Genomic DNA, 21,012 nt, shown 5'->3' on the forward strand with positions numbered 1-21,012 from the left:
TGTGCCTTGCGATTAGCTACCGACCAGTTCAGGGTGAACCCCGCCTCTCGCCCGAAGATAGTTGGAATAGGCTCCAGCATGCCCGCGACCCTAGTGAGGAAAAGCGGTAAAGAAAATGGAAATTATTTTTACATTTTGAACACACTGGCAGTGTGGCTGATGTTTTATGTGATATGTTTATCAGCAGTCATCACTCTTTCCCAAATGTTTTCATCTGAAGGCCCAAAATTTGGTTCCTTCTCAGGACTTCTTCTTCTCCTTTCGGCTTGTCCCTTTAGGGGTCGCCACAGCGCGTCATCCTTTTCCATGTAAGCCTATCTCCTGCATCCTCCTCTCGAACACCAAATGCCCTCATGTCTTCCCTCACGACATCCATCAACCTTCTCTTTGGTCTTCCTCTAGTTCTCTTGCCTGGCAGCTCCATCCTCATCATCCTACTACCAATATACTCACTATTTCTCCTATGGACGTGTCCAAACCATCGAAATCTGCTCTCTCTAACTTTGTCTCCAAAACATCGAACCTCGGCTGTCCCTCTGATGAGCTCATTTCTAATTTTATCCAACCTGGTCACTCCGAGAGCGAACCTCAACATCTTCATTTCCGCCACCTACAACTCTGCTTCCTGTTGTCTCTTCAGTGCCACTGTCTCTAATCCGTACATCATGGCTGGCCTCACCACTGTTTTATAAACTTTGCCCTTCATCCTAGCAGAGACTCTTCTGTCACATAACACCCCTGACACCTTCCTCCACCCGTTCCAACCTGCTTGGACCCGTTTCTTCACTTCTTGACCACACTCACCATTGCTCTGGACGGTTGACCCCAAGTATTTAAAGTCCTCCACCCTTGCTATCTCTTCTCCTTTCTCCTTTCCAGTGCATGCCTCCATCTTTCTAACTGTTCCTCCAGCTGCTCCCTGCTTTCACTGCAGATCACAATGTCATCTGCAAACATCATGGTCCACGGGGATTCCAGTCTAACCTCATCTGTCAGCCTATCCATCAGCACTGCAAACAGGAAGGGGCTCAGGGCTGATCCCTGATGCAGTCCCACCTCAACCTTAAATTCGTCTGTCACACCTACACCTCACCACTGTTCTGCTGCCCTCGTACTGTGTCCTGTATTATTCTAACATACTTCTCTGCCACTCCAGACTTCCGCATGCAGTACCACAGTTCCTCTCTGGGTACTCTGTCATAGGCTTTCTCTAGATCTACAAAGACATAATGTAGCTCCTTCTGACCTTCTCTGTACTTCTCCATCAACACCCTTAGGCCAATAAATAATCAGTGGTACTCTTTCTAGGCATGAAACCATACTTTTGCTGACAAATACTTGAGTCTAACCTCCACAATACCTGAGTCTAACCTCCACTCCTCTTTCCCATAACTTCATTGTGTGGCTCATCAAGTTTATTCCTCAATAGTTCCCACAGCTCGGCACTTCACCCTTGTTCTTAAAAATGGGCACGAGCACACTTTTCCTCCATTTCTCAGGGATCTTCTCACGCGCTAGAATTCTATTGAACAAGCTGGTCAAACACTCCACAGCCACCTCTCCTAAATGCTTCCATACCTCCACAGGAATGTCATCAGGACCAACTGCCTTTCCAGTTGGTCCTGATAGGGCACAAGCCAGTGCAAACCAGCGCTATATTTGTTAAATTATTGGTTATTATTATTATTATTATATAATTATTATAATAATTATTATTATATTGTTATATTATTATTATTATTATATAATTATTATAATTATATAATTATGAAATAATTATTATTATAAGTTAAATTATTTGTTAAATATTTGTCTTATTTGCTGTTTAAAGCGCTATATTTTTTAAATAAAAAAATAAAGGTTTAACAAAAGTTTAAAAGTGGCACTTAGGGCCCAAAAAATGTCATGTAAATTTGACACAGAGAGGAGTAATGTGAACAAGCCTCCCAAATTTGAATGAATAAAAAAAAAAAAAAAAAAAAAAAATCTAATTGTCGAATGGATGCGCCAAAGGGAATCAAACATATCGAGGGGGTGATAGCTTATATAATGTAAAATCACGTTAGGAGTCTCAACTTCAAAATGTCATGGTTATTGTGGACTATAATGTATAAAAACAAGCACACAAGTCAACTTACCCTTGGTGTTGGTGGCACAATGTCACTGCCGAACACGGCACCTGATAACAGTGGGACGGTAGGAGGAAGCCCAGGTCGGTAGACAGTCGGCACTGCCTCATCCATTCATTTATTTTCCGTACCACTTATGCTCACTGGAGCCTATCCCAGCTATCTTCGGTTGATAGGGGGAGCACACCCTGAAATGGTCACCAGCCTAATTTATAGTGAGTTAAAGTAGTTCTCTGATCTCCATCAATTCACCACCTTGTCCAGTGGCCTCGCCCATGCTCCAGGATACCAGGGGATGGTGCTCCACAGTCGAAACGCTGTGTGGGACCTGAAGCAGGAGCCTGATTACAACAAACTCAGGAAGGAGCGGAATGAAACTTGTGGACCTGAAGAGACCAGGTATTACACATCAGAGATTCTCAACTGGTGAATCGGGACCCAAAACTGGTTCGTGGTAAAAAATAAAAAAAAAATGACAATGTACTATATCAGTGAACTACTGCAAGATTTTTAAATAGATATGTGTAATTTCTATGATTATAGCGTTCTATAAAATAGAATATTATGTAACAAACAATCAATAAAAATAGTCATGATATTTAATGTAAGAATTAGGCAGGAATTTGCACTCAGCATAGTATTTTCCCAATGTTTAATGAATGTATATTATTACTGAAATAATTTGTCTTCCAAGTATTTTCCCAATGTTTAATGAATGTATATTATTACTGAAATAATTTTTCTTCCATATTGTAGTTATTATGTGATGTACCTGGATCTTTAATTATTTTATTTTATTTTTACTATTTCACACATTAGTTTACTTGTGCTTTACATGCAAGACTTTTCACGTTTGCCCTGAGAAAATGTTAACTTGTTGCATTCGTTGTCTTATAGCTGCCACCAGGGGACGCTAAAGTCTCATCGTCGAAAAGACTTCGACTATTCTTTTTCATTGTTGAACATTTCAACAGCTTTCTGAATTTATCATATAACACAAGCACAGTATTACCAATTACCTCTTATGTTCTCTGGGGGGGGGGGGAAGAGAAAAAAAAGCACACTTCAGAAAAAGAACTATGTCTGGTAAGGCAGCCTTTCGAATATGAATGATAACGAATGATGTTTTTGAAATATAAAAAGTATTTTTATTTCCTTTAACGTTACCACACACCAACAAGAAATAGTTATTGAATAAAGTTTATGTATAATTCTATGTGGCTTTCTAGATCTATATGTTGCTAAATATCTTACAGGTCATTTGTGCCACTTGCATACATCTATTGCCTCGTGAGAGCCAACAAAAGCTGTCCCTAAGGTAAAAATGCTCACTTGACATTGTCAGAGAGGTATTAATATAACAATATATCTGTAGTATATTATATATATTATACATTTTGGGAAATTAAAACCTCTTCTACAGTGTAAAAAAAACAAAAAAGTCGCCTCATTACTATAGTAGTTGATAGTACCATTTATTATATTGTTATTATTACACTGGGAACACCATTTTTGTTGAGTTATGTCTGACAGCTGTTTTTAACTAACTTTTGGGTGCAGAATGCAAAACCGATCTCGGTTTTTCTCTATCAAGTGTATTTTTTAACTATTGAGCCCCGTTTTCTTAAAAAATATGAAAAATACTGTACTTAACAGACATGTGCTTGATTTATAAAACTTTTTAAATATTGACATACAATGAAATATGAAAGAAACTTGCATGATTGCAATGTTTATTATATGTTTGACAAAGGATATGGCAAAAATCCTCTTAATTCCTACTATGCTAGCTTTCTGTTTGCAGATATTGATAGTACTGACCTATTGGGAGCTGCACACACTTCTCACCGCACTGTCAATTGTGACTGCACAAACAAGTTGCCACGTAGTTCCAATCGTGAGTCCAATCGTAATCAGGGGAATTTTACTTATCTGGGGGGTAAGCTGTGGAGAAAGTTAACCTGGACTTGAAAACACACTTGGGGCTGACATCACTTCTGTTGGCAACTTATTCCATTTGTGTACAGCATGACAGCTAAACGCTGCTTCACCATGTTTGCTTTGGACTCTGTGCTCCACTATTTGACCTGAGTCTGTCGATCTAAGAGCCCTACTGGGTACCATTAGCATTTCTTTCACGTATTGAGGACCTAAACCATTTCGCGATTCATAGACCAGTAGCAGAAATGTTAAATCTATTGTAAAGCTGATTGGAAGCCAGTGTAAAGAATTTAGAATTGGAGTAATATGCTCTGACCTCTTTGTTCTGGTCAGAACCTGAGCTGCAGCATTCTGAATGAGCTGCAGCTGTTTAATGCTCTTATTGGGGAGTCCAGTCAGAAGATCATTGCAATTGTCAAGTCCACTTGAGATAAAAGCATGGATGAGCTTTTATATATATATATATATATATATATATAGCATAAAAATCTAACTCAACAGAAAAGAAAAATCAAGTTGATCCCCAGTAATAATAATAATAATATTTGTGGTAGTAGTTAACAAAACTTTTTTCGTGTTCAAATATTTAAAAAAAAATATTTAAATAATCCTGTACATGTATATCATTTATACATAGAATGATGCGAGAGAAATACCCTGTAAAATAATTTTAAATTTGTGTATGCTGGACATTTTCATAGGTGACAAGTCGATAAATAAAATCTATAACAAGGAAGAACTTGAAAGTTAAACCCACCAGACGATAAATTGTGCTGCTTCCCTCTCTCTCTCTCTTCCTCTCGCTCTCTCTCACTCCCCTACAGACACACACAGACACACAGTCCATCTCGCCATTCCTCCCACCCACTGACTTTGATAAATTTGCTTACATTTAACTGAAGCACTCATTCTGTTTGAGCCAGGTCTTTGTGGCGCATACAGGTGCGCACATTGACAATGAGAGTGTCACTTTTGCCTCTGCTGCTGCTGTGCGCTATTGGCTGGGCAAAGAACATTACTGTGAGGGAGCATTTCATTGCTGCTGTGGAAATCGGTTGGGACTATGTCAGTGTGGGTGATCGTGACGCAACGTCTGACCAAAGGTGATCCTTTTTATTGTTTTATTTTTTTATTTTATCGCTGTTTAATTAATGTCTTACTGGTCTGTTTCAAGTTGATTTCTAGCATTTTCATTGTTTACTACATTTTACTTTGCTTTTAGGTGGGTGTCCAAAGATAACCCTCAGAAATATATTAAGGCAGTTTACAGGGAGTACACAGACGCCACATACACTATCCCCAAGCCGAGACCACCTTGGACAGGTTCGTGGCAACAGACAATCTCAGCAATGTTTGTCTTGGATTTTCACAAACAGATGCCGATATATTGTAATACTAGAAGCTGCACTCATCTACATTAAGGATAATCAATTAATAAATCTGGGGTTGGTCTTTTTTTCCAACTTTTATTGAGCTGAGGTATCCATTTTACATAAGAAAAATCATCCGGCACAACACCAGACAAAAATACTGAAATAGTTATGATCTCGTCTCAATTTTCCCACAATTTATGATCTCGTCTCAATTTTCTGACAAATTTACTCAGTGTGAAATCTGGGCCTGTTTAATTTTAAACAAAGCTGATCTACTTGCAGGAGGTCATAACTTATTCTATTGTATGAATAACAACAGTTTTATTGTACATTCTGCCATCTAGTGAACGAGCATTTAATTTTTCTGCCTGTCAGTATATGTCGCTGGCATAGATAAATGGGGGAAAACATTTTTGTAAAGAATAAATAATAATTTTCAGATAAGTTAAGTGAAATTGGAAAAATTCCCACGACACCAATGAGAGATTGTCAGTGTACCACAGGAATGGACCCAATTGCACTTATTTGGTCCAAACTTTTATTATTATTTTTTTAATCAAAGATCTCGGTGTGTGTGTTCGATTCCTGCAAGTTAATTAGCTTTGTGTAAACAGGCCCAAATGTTAAACTGGGTAAATCAAGGTCATGATTATTTTAGATCATGTGTTTTTTTTAATCACATTTTTCCGGTATAAAATTTGTGCCAATTAGTAAAGGTTGAGAAACACCGGTCTAAACCCCTAAAATCCCCCTGCCTCTTAATTCTTCATCTTAGCAAGTCAGTTTCTGACAAATTCATGCTTCCAATGTCATGGGAACAGTTTGGGGGAGGCCACTCAAGTTTCAACAGTGCAAAAAAGCGAGGCGCCATCACGTCATACTTCGATGGGGTTGGTGTTAGAGAATTTGAGCCCATCAGACACCTTTGGGTTGAACTAAACCAGAGATCGTGAGCCGTCAGGCCCTCTCTCATCCCTCTTCAACCACTTCTAGAAACTTCCCCGAAGAGTAGAGGAGCAAATCAAAGTTTCCTCCATTTTTACTTCCTGTCGGGGTCATTGTCGTGTAACACAGTACTTTCACCCATTCAGTACCTTTCATTTTTTTGGATTCTGACTGCATTCACTGGCAGTGTAGCTTCCACACAGTGGAATGTGTGAATGTGAGTACGAATGGTCTGTCTCTTTGTAAAACCTGTGGTTGACTGACTGACAATCCAGGGTCTAGTCTGCCTTTCACCCAACACCACTTTGGATATCCTCCAGCTGCTTGTAACTGTGATCAGGATAAGTGATATTGAAAATTATAAGAGGGGAGGACATTTTGTTTTCACAGCTATAAGGTTGTTCCACAACAAATTTATCTGCACACCCCTTTATCTGCAATATGGCACAGTCATGTTCCTTAACTGTTCCCAAAAAGCTGGAAGCTCAATGTCTTGGTTCTATAAATAATAATGTTAACATACTCTTTTAATACCCTCCTACTACACTTAATAAATATACCGTAGGACTGATAGAATTAATTTGTGCCACATTATTATAAAGGATGAAATACACCGACAATATATAGAAAAATACTTTTTAACGTTTCTGTACTTTTTTTTCGATGTACACTCTCATCAGACCAGGGTGTATTTTGTTGTGCATATAAAGGATCGTATTAAATTAGATCCAGAGAACATTTCTTGGAGCTTTAGGATCTCACCGATGTTTATTCATTAACTCATGCCTCAACGGGGGTCTCTGAGTGTTCTTGTTGTGCTTTGTGCCTTCAGGTATTCAAGGTCCAGTAATTGTGACTCAGCCTCGTGAAAGAGTCGTTGTGCACTTCAAAAACCTGGCGTCTCAGCCTTACAGTATCAGTCCAGTGGGTATAACATACTGGAAGCAGTCTGAAGGTACTCGACTCGACTGGGATTGAAGCAACTGATTGTGTCCTACGAATAAGAACTACATCTTTGTACTGGAGCTCACAACTTGATAGCAACTTGTCATCTTGCATTACATTCTGTCCTTCCTGCACACCAATCATCTTCTCACTACACTCAAACCTGTCACGTTGCAAATGGGAAAATAGTCTCATACGAAAGAAGTAAAAAAAATAAGTACGTGAAACCAGAAATGTACATGCACTATATAAAAATACACTCTTTTTTTCTCACTGTCTTGACATGAAATTAGACTGAACATTTCCCGTTTTAGGTCAATTAGGATGACCAAAATTATTTCTATTTTCTAAATGCCAGAAAACGAGAAGATTATTTTTTTTTTTTAGACAAATACATGGTTACCTACCTAAACAAATGTGTTTCTATCTGCTTTTTAAAAAAAAAATATATATATATATATATATATATATATCTGCAGAAGAGAAGCAAATATGGGTATTATGGGTTAAAATAAAATAGGACTCCACTCAACTTTTGATGACTGTTGGTGGTCTTAACGTGTATGCAGTTGTGGTCAGACTTCTCAGAGGTGTGAGCTTTATTCCCTCTCATCTAATATATTATGTGACGTTAAAGTCTCCACTGACCAGAATGAGGGCGCCGGGATGCTGAACTTGTCCTCTTGCGGTCACAGCGTCCATGATGTCTCTCATGTTGGCTGCAGGGCCCACAACTGAAAGTTACATGTAAACAAACAACTGCATTTATCAAATAGCCGGTCGCGCGTCCATTGGCAAGTAACCTTATATTCTCAAGAATGATCAATGGAAGGAAGGCTTTAAATCTTTCAAAAATTTGAATTTGAAGGCATGTCAAAAGTTATGCCTCCGAAAGCATTTTATTGGTTTGTTGGCTTAATGAGAGGTGGGGAATTGTTTTTGCAATTTTAAGGATAAACGAGGTCATAGTAACAAAATAATTATCGATCGGGAAGCGCTCAGCACAACCTTTGAAATGACATATGCCGAAATGTATGAAGTTTGACATTAGGGGCTGCCCATGAAGGTCAAAGGCAATCGCCACCACTAGACAATCAGCTCCACCCTTATATCACCCATGTTTAGAGATATTATGTTTTGGTAATTGCATCAGCATGTACAGGAACAAGATTTATGTACGTTATGAGATTATTTGGAGTTTGAACATTTCTTGTGTGTTTGACATGAATCTTAACGCTTTAACCTATTAAAAAATGTACGTTTCAAAAAAAAGCAACGCATATTAAGGAAAGTTACCAGTGCTGCAGACAAGCAAAATGCAGACAAAGAATTTGCGGCGATAATGAAGAATTAGTGGTAGCACAAAAAGTAGAAATCACATAAGTGAACAACAGTCTACGTCATCTCCTGTGTGCAGACTTTCTAGCTGCAAGTACGGGTTTGAGCCAAAAGATCATGTCCTACATCCCCGCACGAGTTAAAGCGTGATTCCCACATTGCCAGAAGGGTCAGAGCCTCTTCTGAGCGCAGTGGCATGTGTCATTTCCTGAAAGCGGCTCATGTCTTCCTGCCACAGGATGACATCCCACAATGGACTTTATCATTATCTGAAATGTTGTGTAAACCACCTCCAGCAATCTGAACTCTTGAGCAAGATTCTAAGATTGTTTTTATTTCTAATGTTTTGTCATGTTTTTTCCCCCCTCCAGGAGCTGGCTATGATGACTCCACAGCAGGCAAGGAGAAGGAGGACGACGCTGTCTCTCCCGGAAGATACCACAAGTACGTGTGGGACATCAGCGCCGCTGACGGACCCACAATTGATGACCCCGAATGTCTTACCTACTCATATTCGTCCCAAGTGGACCCAGTCCGAGACATCAACTCTGGACTTGTTGGTGCCCTGCTCATCTGCCAGTCAAGTCAGTGTTGTGGGAATGGCTGAATGGGACAGAACACTAGAGTGCATTTTGCCTTGTCAATATGGAATCGTAATATTCCTAAATTACATACCTATTCTTCTAGGAGCTAAACGGTTTAGCTGAACAGAGAAACAAACAATCATTCGCACTCACATTCACATCTACGGGCAATTTAGAGTCTTCAATTAACCTATCACGGGCCCTCATGAACTGTGAGGCAGATGTGCTACCCAGTCGTCCACCGTGCCACCCTTGTGACATTACCAGCTAATTCCAGGTCTTTTGGAAGCTCTCCACAGGTGATCCTTGGCTCTTGGACAACTCTACTGATTATTCTTTGTACTCCTCTGTCATAAATCTGGCAAGGAGCATCTGCTCGAGGCAAATTTATGGTGGAATGATTGGCTTTCCACTTACATATTATGGCCCCAATCGCGCTCACTTGAACGTTCAGAAGCTTAGATATGGGCCTGTAACCAATGCCATCGTTATGCTTTGCAACAGTTAGTTTGCCATGGTCTTGAGACACCTCTTTGCTCTGACCCCTCATGAGATGTGTCTTGACTCACACCTTGGCCATGAGACCTTTTTGTAGGACTTAATCAGCTGATATTCATTTGCACCGACGAGGGGCTGGATTGCTGTTATTGATAGATTTGAGGTGTTTTCTTGGCTTTCCATGCCTTTTTGCATCTTCATGTGTTCAATACTTTTGTCATTTCACAGTTTTACACATAACTTAATTCCTGAGCTTATTTGTTCTACTTTCTTTGTATGTATGTATGTATTACTTGGTTTGTTCCCAACATCTGGTGAAAGTTTCAGGTCAATAGCACCTTTGGAAGTAAATTTAGTGATACAAATGGTGACGTGTTAAACACTTATTTCAGCTGCTGTATATACATAATTCATTTTTTCATAGTTCATAATATGAATGTTGTAATGTTGTAGTTGCTGCTCAGTGCACATTGTAGACTGTATCCCATCTTTACCAGCTAAACTGTTTAACTCCCAAAAGAATATGTATGTAATTTAGGAATATTACGATTCCATATTGACAGAGCAAAATGGACACAAGACTTTTTTTCCGGACTCAATACATTTTCATTGTTGTGGTAACACCCGGTGCGCCGCTCACAATGCAGCGAGCCACTGCCGGAACGGCTTTGGCTCCATAGATGCAAACAACTGGGCAATTTTAGAGAAGTTAACTATTTATTAGGTGGCACGGTGAACGACTGGTTAGAGCGTCTGCCTCACAGTTCAGAGGACCGGGGTTCAATGCCCGGCCCCGCCTGTGTGGAGTTTGCATGTTCTCCCTGTGCCTGCGTGGGTCTTCTCCGGGCACTCCGGTTTCCTACCACATCCCAAAACCATGCATGGTAGATTAATTGAAGACTCTAAATTGCCCTTAGGTGTGACCGTGTGTGGGGATGGTTGTTTGTTTGTATGTTTGATTGACTGGCGACCAGTTCAGGGTGTACCCCGCCTCTCGCCCGTAGATAGCTGAGATAGGCTCCAGCACGCCGGCGACCCTTGTGAGGATAAGCGGTACAGAAAATGGATGGATGAATGGATATTTCAGGCTTTATGGTTGTGATGAATTGTACCCGTCAATCACATGCGAGTTTCGCCACCCTTTCAGCCAATCAAATCAGTATCGCAGGCGGTAATTACTGAAATCACTGACTACGCACAGACAAGACAGAGACATGGAGAGAGAGAAAGAGCGGGTAAGTTGAGTTGAAGACGGAGAAAGATCAGAAAATGACCGACAAGGGAAGAGAAATTTTGGAACAAATGACGGTTAAAATGGAACAGGCAGTGTCATTTTTGTTGGTACTTCACAGTGGGAAGTTCCCACAGGGAGCTTTTATTAAAAGTGCATACATTATGTGAAATGCCATTATGAACCAAAAAAAGGGTTGAAACAAACATAACCACTAAAACGGTTGTTAAGATTTGTTACATTAAAATATGTAAAATTGTTTGAGACCTCACTGTTGTGTAAAGATGCCAAACAGAAAAGTGGAGTTCAGCGCTTTATTTCAACACGTAGAACTTTCTCTTTTTATTTACTTGCTTTTATTGTGAAAGGCAGCCCTACTTTTAATGAGTAAGTGAGAGAATATTACACAGTTGTGCTCTTGTTTGATTACCAGGGTAGAATTAGTAATTCTTGATTATGCTCTAATATCATTATATTAGTGGCATAAAAAAAAAAAAAAAAAAAAAAAAAAAAAAACATTAACGATACCATCGTTTATCTTGAAAGTTTTGGGGAATATATATTGTTCTAAAAGACTTGCCAACGTGGCAGGCCTCAACACATAATATACTGATAGAATAATAGCACAAAAATATTATACAAACATTTTAACAAATTAAAGAATAATGAGTAACAACTGTAATAAAAATCTGCAACATAGCCGGACCTTGAAGCAAGAACCGCGATGTAGCGGAGGATTACTGTATCTGTATTCCGTGATGATAAGTTGCAGAGACTCATTGTTCCAGGGCTGGGACTCATTATTTTCATGACATGTCATCCCGTGACTCACATTGTTTGAAGTGTAAAATGATCTATGCACTAATGTTAAGCGCAAATAATTAAACGGTTAACTTTTTACTTACTGTCAACATGAACTAGCGACATTTCAACATATAAATCATGTAAATAGCCACTTATTATTGCATAAACATATTTTTTTTTTATCTTAATATTTATGAACTTAAATTGTATTTCGACTCCTGCAAATGAAGGCGTTTCAAAGTGATCTTTTTGTACAAAGTGAGTTTTCACTTAAACAGAGTGAGACCAGAAAATCCATGTGAATGATTACGTACGCTGCTGTATGCTAAAGTGCGTGCAATACACAATCCTTCACATCAGGCTTGTCTTTTTGTGCACGTTTCTCCAGGTGCATTCAGTAAGGACAACCAGAGGAGAAATACTGCGTTCGTGCTGCTCTTTGCAGTGTTTGATGAGAGCAAGAGCTGGTATCGGGAAGTGGGACCGAGGAGCAGAGAGAACATTCAGAGGCACAACAGCAGGACAGAATATCACACCATTAATGGCTACATCAACTCCACTTTGCCGGGTAGGAACTACACCGACAAGATAGTTTTTGTGGTGGTGTGTCGGCAGGGTTGTGATGTTCCTGACATCGCTGTGTGCTCATGCAGGTTTGACGATGTGCAAAAAACGTGTGTTTTGGCATATGATTGGTGTCGGCACTGCCCCAGAAATCCACTCCATCCAGTTCCAGGATCACAGTCTGAAGGTGATGCACATTTAAACTTTTCACCAGGTAATCCATGTATCATCTGACCATCTAATAAGATCTAATAAAAAATAAAATGTTCTACGAATTTGGCCTTTCCGAAAGTTAATAAAGCTCAGTGTATATTGACACTGTCAAAATGTTAATGTAACCCAAACAAAGAGGTCCCAAAAAGTATAAATAATTAAAAGTAGCCTAATGATGATCTCATCATAATTTACTCACATACTTATGTTAATTATGTAGCTTCGGCCATCTCATGAAGAGTATTTAATTGTGTCACCTGTCACTATACCTGTACATCACTGGTAAGCTAGATGAACAAAGGCACGTCATTTGTAGTAAATAAATAATTTTCCAGAAGATGAAATTCAATCAAGTGAAACTGGATAATTTTCCACAGTACACCCGCTTCATCTCTCACAGCACACGAAGGTGCCGCAGCACAGATCTACGGTCTTATTACATGCTGTGGGTGTACCCAGTCCATCCATTTTCGATAGAACTTGTCCTCATTCAGGCAGGTGGGTGAGCTGTAGCCTATCCCAGATGACTGTAGACAAGAGGAGGGGTACACTCTGGACTGGTCACCAGAGCACATATACCATAGACAAACAACCATTCACACCCATATTCATGCATATGGACAATTTAGAATCTTCCTTGACCCTAACACGCGTGTTTTTGGAATGTGGTAGTACGCAGGTCAGACCCGAATTCGAAGAGAGAACCCTCTAAACAATGAGGTAGTGAGATGTGCAAACCATTATTTCACCGTGCTGCAATATAATGTGGCATATATTGCATCACGTTATTCCATAATTTTCTTTGACCTACACAGAGGCTTTTTATTTTGTTAGAGGGAAATCTATAAGCTCGATAAACATATTGATTTAATTTTAATTTAGCGTGAATTTATTATTGCCAATAAATTAGGCGTGGGACTCAGTTGAAAAATGTTCTAATTAGAGACTTTGTAATCTATGAATCTCGATTAATCGTATTTTAATCGTATAACAATATTTGTCCTACAAAGCAACATGGTTTCATTTAATTGGATTTTACTGGATGATTGAATCAAATAATTGACAGCGACACAAATATTGTTAAAGGGAAACCAAACAGACGCATTTGTTTTTGTTTTTTAAACTTGTCCTGTTCGGCTTTTAGTTCAAGCAGAATGGAGAATCTGGATCCCTTTTATGTCGGAACACTTTTTCTGTGCCACAGTGGAGGTTTTAATACTCCCACTGAGGTTCTTTGTATTCTGATGGATATTTATTGAAAATTTCAATTTCGGGCCATAGTACCCTCAAAATGCCCAATCCCAAAAAAATGTCTTGAAGATTTGACACATCAAAGAAAAGAGTCTTGTTAACAAGCCGCACAATGAATTAATGGATTAAAAAAATTGCAAAGTATGTGAAAACAGGCATCAAAATGTCCAGGATTGAAACATTCTTTCAGCATGCATACATTGTGGCATTGTCGCTCAATGCTCTGAAAATCCCGCCTCCCTGGAACTTTCAGCTGTCAATCAAAGGCGTGCCTCCTCTCACGGCTCCTGCTAAGTAGGGAGAAAAGAATTTGCAGCGATTGCACACGCTCTCACAGGCCGCAGAGAGACATTCTGGACATTTGTCTCTGTTGAAAATCAGCGGGGTATTAATTGACAGCGTAAAGGTTCGTCAGCCGCGATGCGTCCCGAGGAAGCGGAGGGGGAAAAAGTCATCCAGCCAATGGGGCGGTGGTGCACGCATTGCTTTAGCCGCCGAGGTTCAATCTTCAGCGGCCACACCCCGTTGATTTTTTTCTTCTCCTCTTCCTTCTCACACAGCGACGCGAGTGAGTGACGGCTCTAATGCCCTTGCGCCGGACGTCCAACTGCTTCTCTAACCACTGGCAAGGTTTAGGGGGATCCCGTCCGGCCGCTGCCTCGCAATGCAATGCCTTGTAGCAACACAGCAACACAAAACACATTACACTTCAGGGAAGATGTGGGGTTGTTTTCCGAGTTGTGGGCATAGTTTGATGGCCAATTGCACGCTATGCTGGTAGGAGTGGGTCCGGTTATCATGAATGAGGAAGTGGCAATTCCCCCAAATTGCCACTGCATGGAATACGGGCGCTTGGTGTTTATATAGTGGTGGAGGGCCTCATGCTAGAAAGTATACGCCCCAACCTTGTGAGGTCACGGAGGCTACCTATTAGTCCCGACCAAATAATCTGGCCAAAAGAGATGAAGAAAGACTCTATCTCAGCAATTCAGTCTTATATTGTTCTCAGTCTACACGTTTTAAGCACTTAAACATATTTAATGTATGTAGAAGTGCCTCGGTGGTGTGAAAACTCCTTTTTGCCCAACATGCACAAAACCACGCTTCCATCAGGTAGTTTTGTTTAAATGAAATTTGCCTCCCATCAGTCCAAGCAACGCTGTTTCATCCAATTCCTCCATTTTGGTTGTCGAGCTGTGTCGTGTGTGTCAGTGTAATCGGTGTACTAGGAAACGTGGAAAAACAAAGGTTCCGCGTTCCTTGGAACACAATATGATTAAAATGTGTAATTTTTTTAAAACTAATTAACAAGTTTGTAATTTATTAATCACGGTTAATGCGTTAAAAGAATCATAAATACATCCATCGATCCCTTTTACATCCATCTATCCATTTTCGATAACGCTTGTCCTAATTAGGGTGGCAGAGGAGCTGGACCATATCCCAACTGACTTTGAGCAAAAAGACGGAGTACACCATGGACTGGTCTCCAAACAATTACAGGCCACATATTGTACATACAGAAAACCATTCACAATCGCATATGCACTGAGTGGTAAACTACTACATCATAAGGCATAAATAATTCTTAACTGTTTTATTCAATTTGATTTCAAACAGTCTGGTAATGCAATCTGGTACCGCAATATTGACTTCGTTTATATATCACGCTCTTGCTTAAAGTAAATAAAAGTGTATTTTTCTGCATTTGCTTTTGCAGGTGATGAAACATCGCAAAGTGACCTTGAAGGTGACCCCCATGACCTTTGTCACTGCAGAAATGAAGCCTGGAACTGTCGGTCGCTTCCTCATCAGCTGCCAGATACATGCACACCACCTGGGTAAGAGAGGCCCTTTCATATGAATGTCCCATCATCATATGGGCTAGAAGTAATTCCTCTGGTGACAATGCGCAGATGGCATGACGGCCATGTTCAAGGTGGAGAGCTGCCCAGGGCCAGACCTTCGCAACGTCAGACGCGACTACGATGAGTATGGCGAGGACGACTTTAACACCATTTATTTACAGCCCATGAGGCCTCGAGCACAAGGGAGAGCCAGCAGGGGACAGCGGTCAAAAATCTGGCAACATTACATTGCTGCCGAGGAAGTCGTGTGGGACTACGCTCCTCATCTCACAGCCACAGACAGGTAGCACACAAAGGGAAGGAAAGTTGCAGGGAGTAACACGAAAATGTAACTAAATTCTCACATCCCTCTTTCAAACATGAGTGAGCTGCAGTCCACAGACCCGCCCGAGGCCCCTCATCACCTCGACTACAAGTATAAAAAGGTGACCTATGTGGAATACACAGACAGATCTTTCACTCGGAGGAAAAACACGGTCAGGACACTGATGGGTCCACTACTGAAAGGAAAAGTCAGTGATCGCTTCCACGTAAGTCAGCCAAGCCTGTATTAAAAAAAGACTTATTGAACTTGTTTTCACCTAATTATTCATTTGTAATGCTCAATTTGAATTCTACCTCCAGATCACATTCAAAAACCTGGCCAGTCTTCCTTTTAATATCTACCCCAATGACCTCACCAAAATCTATCCACTGCTGAGCTCCACCAGTGGTAAGCCGCTTTGATACAGTGGTCAGGAATCCTTGTTTTATCGCATTATTGTCCAGAGAGTGCAGGCCAGGTAAACGAAGACTACTGGGGACAGGAGGAGCTGCTGCTTAAACATATATATTTCTCTCAGATACAGTGGGTACGGAAAGTATTCAGACCCCCTTAAATATTTCACTCTTTGTTATATTGCAGCCATTTGCTAAAATTGAGCATTTTTTCCTCATTAATGGACACACAGCTCCCCATATTGACAGAAAAAAAAACAGAATCGTTGAAATTTTTGCAGATTTATTAAAAATGAAAAACTGAAATATCACACAGCCATAATTATTCAGACCCTTTGCTGTGACACTCATATATTCAACTCGGGTGCTGTCCATTTCTTCTGATCATCCTTGAGATGGTTCTGCACCTTCATTGGAGTCCAGCTGTGTTTGATTATACTGATTGGACTTGATTAGGAAAGCCACACACGCTTATATTCACCCTAATTTGTGAAAGACAAGTTCATTAACGTTATTTCGTGACGTTCTTCGTCTACTCTTTTTCAGTTTATGTAAACGAGTAGCTCCATGCATGCATCGCACCACACTGTCCCTAAGAGCCTAAGGCGCACACAGCAAGAACAGAAGATACAGTCATTGATTCTATAAAAAGACACTTTTTTTCAGACTAAACTTTTCCTGTTTTAGGTCAATTAGGATTACCAAAATTATTTCCTAAATGCCAGAATAATGAGATGATTTTTTTAAAGACAACTATAATAGACAATATGGCTAAAAGCATTGGCACGTTCTTCATCATGAATTTATTTCCATCCATCCATTTTCCGTACCGTTTATCTTCACTAAGGTCACGGGGGTGCTGGAGCCTATCCCAGCTGACTCTGGGCGAGAGGCGGGCTACACCCTGAACTGGTCGCTAGCTAATTGCAGGGCAAATATAAACAAACAACCCATTCAGAATCATCTTTATTTGCCAAGTATGTCAAAAACACACAAGGAATTTGTCTCCGGTAGTTGGAGCCGCTCTAGTACGACAACAAACAGTCAATTGACAGAATACTTTTGAGACACAAAGACATAAAAAACACAGTCACTGAGCAATAAAAGTTTACCAGTAATGTGGCAATGCCGGTACTTTTTATTTATTTATTGATTGACAATTGTGCAAAAAGATGCAGAGTTCAAAGGACTTCATGAAAATACATGTCAGGGCGACAGGCCTGTAATCATTCACACCCGAGATTGCAGGTTCCTTGGGGACTGGGATGATGGTGGAGCGTTTGAAACAGGATGATACTTCGCACAGTTCCAGAGATCTATTGAAGATCTGTGTGAAGACTGGAGCGAGCTGGTCCCTGCAGACCTAGAGGCAGGATGGGGACACAAGGTCTGAGCCTGCCGCTTTGTTAATCTTTTGTTCTTTAAAGATGTGTCACACATCCTGTTCGTGGATGGTCAACGCAGAAGTTAGGTGTGATGGTGGTCGGTGGTTCAGCTGGGTGGGTGTGGGGTGTGAAAGTGTCCTTTTCGAATCTACAGTAGAAGTTGTTCAAGTGGTCAGCTAGTCTTTTATTGTTCTCAGCTTGGGGGGTCAGTCGCTTGTAATTGGTTAGCGATTGTAATGCATGCCAGACTGATTTAGAGTCCATCCATCCATCCATTTTCAACACCGCTTATCCTGGTTAGGGTCACGGGACGCTGGAGCCTATCCCAGCTGTCTTCGGGCGAAAGGCGGACTACACCCTGAACTGGTCGCCAGTCAGTCGCAGGGCACATATAGACACGGACAACCATTCACACTCACATTCACAACGTCACTGAGTGGGAACTGAACCCACGCTGCCTGCACCAAAGTCAGGCGAGTGTACCACTACACCATCAGTGACTTGATTTAGAGTCATTACCGGTAAACTTTTTTTCTAACTTTACTGCATAGTTTCTGTTTGAAATGTTAATTTCGTTAATCAGCTGGTTTGTAGCACGATTATACAGGGCCCTATCCCCACTTCGGTAGGTGTCCTCTTTAGCCTGGCGAAGTCGCTTAAGTTTGGCAGTGAACCATGGTTTGTTGTTATTGAATGCGGATGACTGGTTAGAGCATCTGCCTCACAGTTCTGATGACCGGGGTTCAATCCCTGGCCCCACCTGTGTGGAGTTTGCATGTTCTCCCCGTGCCTGCGTGGGTGTTCTCCGGGCACTCCGGTTTCCTCCCACATCCCAAAGACATGCATGGTAGGTTAATTGAAGACTATAAATTGCCCGTAAGGGGAAATTCACAGCTAGTGTGGGTTGAAGATGAAGGAGAGGTTCTTAGGCAGTAAGAGAAGAGGGAAGCACAGTGCCTAGAATTTAATGTGGGGACTTTGAATGTTGGGACTATGACAGGAAAATCTCGGGAGTTGGTTGACATGATGATTAGGAGAAAGGTTGATTATATTGTGTGTCCAGGAGACCAGGTGAAAAGGCGGTAAGGCGAGAAGTTTAGGGCAAGGTTTCAATTATTTTACCATGGTGTAGATGGGAAGAGAAATTGAGTAGGGGTTATTGTAAAAGAAGAGTTAGCTAAGAATGTCTTGGAGGTGAAATGTGTATCAGATCGAGTGATGAGACTGAAACTTGAAATGGAGGGTGTTATGTATAATGTGATTAGTGGCTATGCCCCACAGGTAGGAGGTGACCTAGAGGTGAAAGAGAAATTCTGGAAGGAGCTAGACGAAGTAGTTCTGAGCATCCCAGACAGAGAGAGAGTCGTGATTGGTGCATATTGTAATGGACATGTCGGTGAAGGCAATAGGGGTAAAGAAGAAGTGATGGATAAGTACGGCATCCAGGAAAGGAACTTGGAGGGACAGATGCTGGTAGACTTTGCAAAAAGGATGCAAAACACTTTTTTTCCAGAAGAGGCAGGAACATAGGGTGACCTACAAGAGCAGAGGTAGAAGCACAAGAAGTGGGTTACATCTTGTGCATACGATGTAATCTGAACAAGGTTACTGACTGTAAGGTAGGGGAGAGTGTTGCTAGACAGCATAGGATGGTGGTGTGTAAGATGACTCTGGTGGTGGGCAGGAAGATTAAGAAGACAAAGGCACAGCAGAGAACCATGTTGTGGAAGTTGAGAAAGGAAGATTGTTGTGTGGCTTTTCGGGAAGAGGTGAGACAGGCTCTCGTTGGACAGGAGGAGCTTCCGGAAGACTGGACCACTACTGACTACTGGTGATCAGAGAGACAGGCAGGAGAGTACTTGGTGTATCTTCTAGCAGGAAAGGAGAGAAGGTGACTTGGTGGTGGAATCTCAAAGTACAGGAAATCTTACAAGGAAAGAAGTTCGCTAAGAAGAAGTGGGACACTGAGAGGACCGAGGAGAGGTGAAAGGAATACATTGAGATGCGATATAGGACAAAGGTAGAGGTGGCAAAGGCCAAACGAGGCATATAAAGACATGTATGCCAGGTTGGACACTAAAGAAGGAGTAAAGGATCTTTACAGGTTGGCCAGACAGAGGGACAGAGATGGGAAGGATGTGCAGCAGGTTAACGTGATTAAGGATAGAAATGGAAATGTGTTGATGGTGCCAGTAGTGTGCTGGATAGATGGAAAGAATACATTGAGGAGTTGATGAATGAGGAACATGAGAAAGAAGGAAGAGTAGAGGAGCCAAGTGTGGTGGGCCAGGAAGTGGCAATGATTAGTAAGGGGGAAGTTAGAAAGGCATTAAAGAGGCTGAAAAAAGGAAAGGCAGTTGCTCCTGGTGACATTCCGGTGGAGGTATGGAAGCATCTAGAAGAGGTGGCTGTGGAGTTTTTGACCAGCTTGTTCAACAGTGAGAAGTGAGTAAGTGAGAAGATGCCTGAGGAATGGAGGAAAAGTGTGCTCGTGCCCATTTTAAGAACAAGGGTGAAGTGCAGAGCTGTGGGAACTTTTGAGGAATAAAGTAGATGAGCCACACAATGAAGTTATGGGAAAGCATAGTGGAGGCTAGACTCAGGACAGAAGTGAGTATTTGTGGGCAACAGTATGGTTTCATGCCAAGAAAGAGTACCACAGATGTTGATGGAAAAGTACAGAGAAAGTCAGAAGAAGCTACATTGTGTCTTTGTAGATCTTGAGAAAGCCTATGATAGAGTACCTAGTGAGGAACTGTGGTACAGCATGCGGAAGTCTGGAGTGGCAGAGAAGTATGTTAGAATAGTACATGACATGTATGAGGGCAGCAGAACAGTGGTGAGGTGTGTTGTAGGTGTGACAGAGGAGTTTAAGGTGGAGGTGGGACTGCATCAGGGATCAGTCCTGAGCCCTTTCCTGTTTACAGTGGTGATGGATAAGCCGACAGATGAGTTTAGACTGGACCATGATCTTTGCAGATGACATTGTGATGTGCAGTGAAAGCAGGGAGCAGGTGGAGGAACAGCTACAAAGGTGGAGGCATGCACTCCAAAGGAGAGGATTGAAGATTAGTCGAAGTCAGACAGAATATATGTGCATGAATGAGAGGGGTGGAGGTGGAAGAGTGAGGCTACAGGGAGAAGCGATAGCAAGGGCGGTGGACTTTAAATACTTGAGGTCGACAGTCCAGAGCAATGGTGAGTGGGGTAAGGAAGTGAAGAAACC

General features: G+C 41.2%; 1 protein-coding gene and 1 pseudogene across 2 annotated transcripts in view; one reads left to right on the forward strand and one right to left on the reverse strand.

Moving 5' to 3' along the window:
* Nucleotides 1–541: 541 nt before the first annotated feature.
* Nucleotides 542–1,398, reverse strand: LOC133408076 (uncharacterized; annotated as a pseudogene).
* A 3,496-nt stretch (nucleotides 1,399–4,894) lies between these two features.
* Nucleotides 4,895–21,012, forward strand: part of f8 (coagulation factor VIII, procoagulant component) — a 29,866-nt gene continuing 13,748 nt past the window's right edge. For both annotated transcript variants that reach the window (XM_061685634.1, XM_061685635.1), the window contains exons 1-10: nucleotides 4,895–5,173; nucleotides 5,293–5,393; nucleotides 7,221–7,343; nucleotides 9,043–9,255; nucleotides 12,177–12,356; nucleotides 12,442–12,539; nucleotides 15,537–15,657; nucleotides 15,733–15,967; nucleotides 16,049–16,214; nucleotides 16,309–16,396. In XM_061685634.1, the coding sequence (XP_061541618.1) occupies nucleotides 5,028–5,173; nucleotides 5,293–5,393; nucleotides 7,221–7,343; nucleotides 9,043–9,255; nucleotides 12,177–12,356; nucleotides 12,442–12,539; nucleotides 15,537–15,657; nucleotides 15,733–15,967; nucleotides 16,049–16,214; nucleotides 16,309–16,396 (1,471 nt within the window). In that variant the 5' untranslated portion in view covers nucleotides 4,895–5,027. The remainder of the gene's footprint in view (nucleotides 5,174–5,292; nucleotides 5,394–7,220; nucleotides 7,344–9,042; nucleotides 9,256–12,176; nucleotides 12,357–12,441; nucleotides 12,540–15,536; nucleotides 15,658–15,732; nucleotides 15,968–16,048; nucleotides 16,215–16,308; nucleotides 16,397–21,012) is intronic.

This window comes from Phycodurus eques, chromosome 9 (assembly GCF_024500275.1).
Source record: "Phycodurus eques isolate BA_2022a chromosome 9, UOR_Pequ_1.1, whole genome shotgun sequence".
Taxonomy (NCBI): domain Eukaryota; kingdom Metazoa; phylum Chordata; class Actinopteri; order Syngnathiformes; family Syngnathidae; genus Phycodurus; species Phycodurus eques.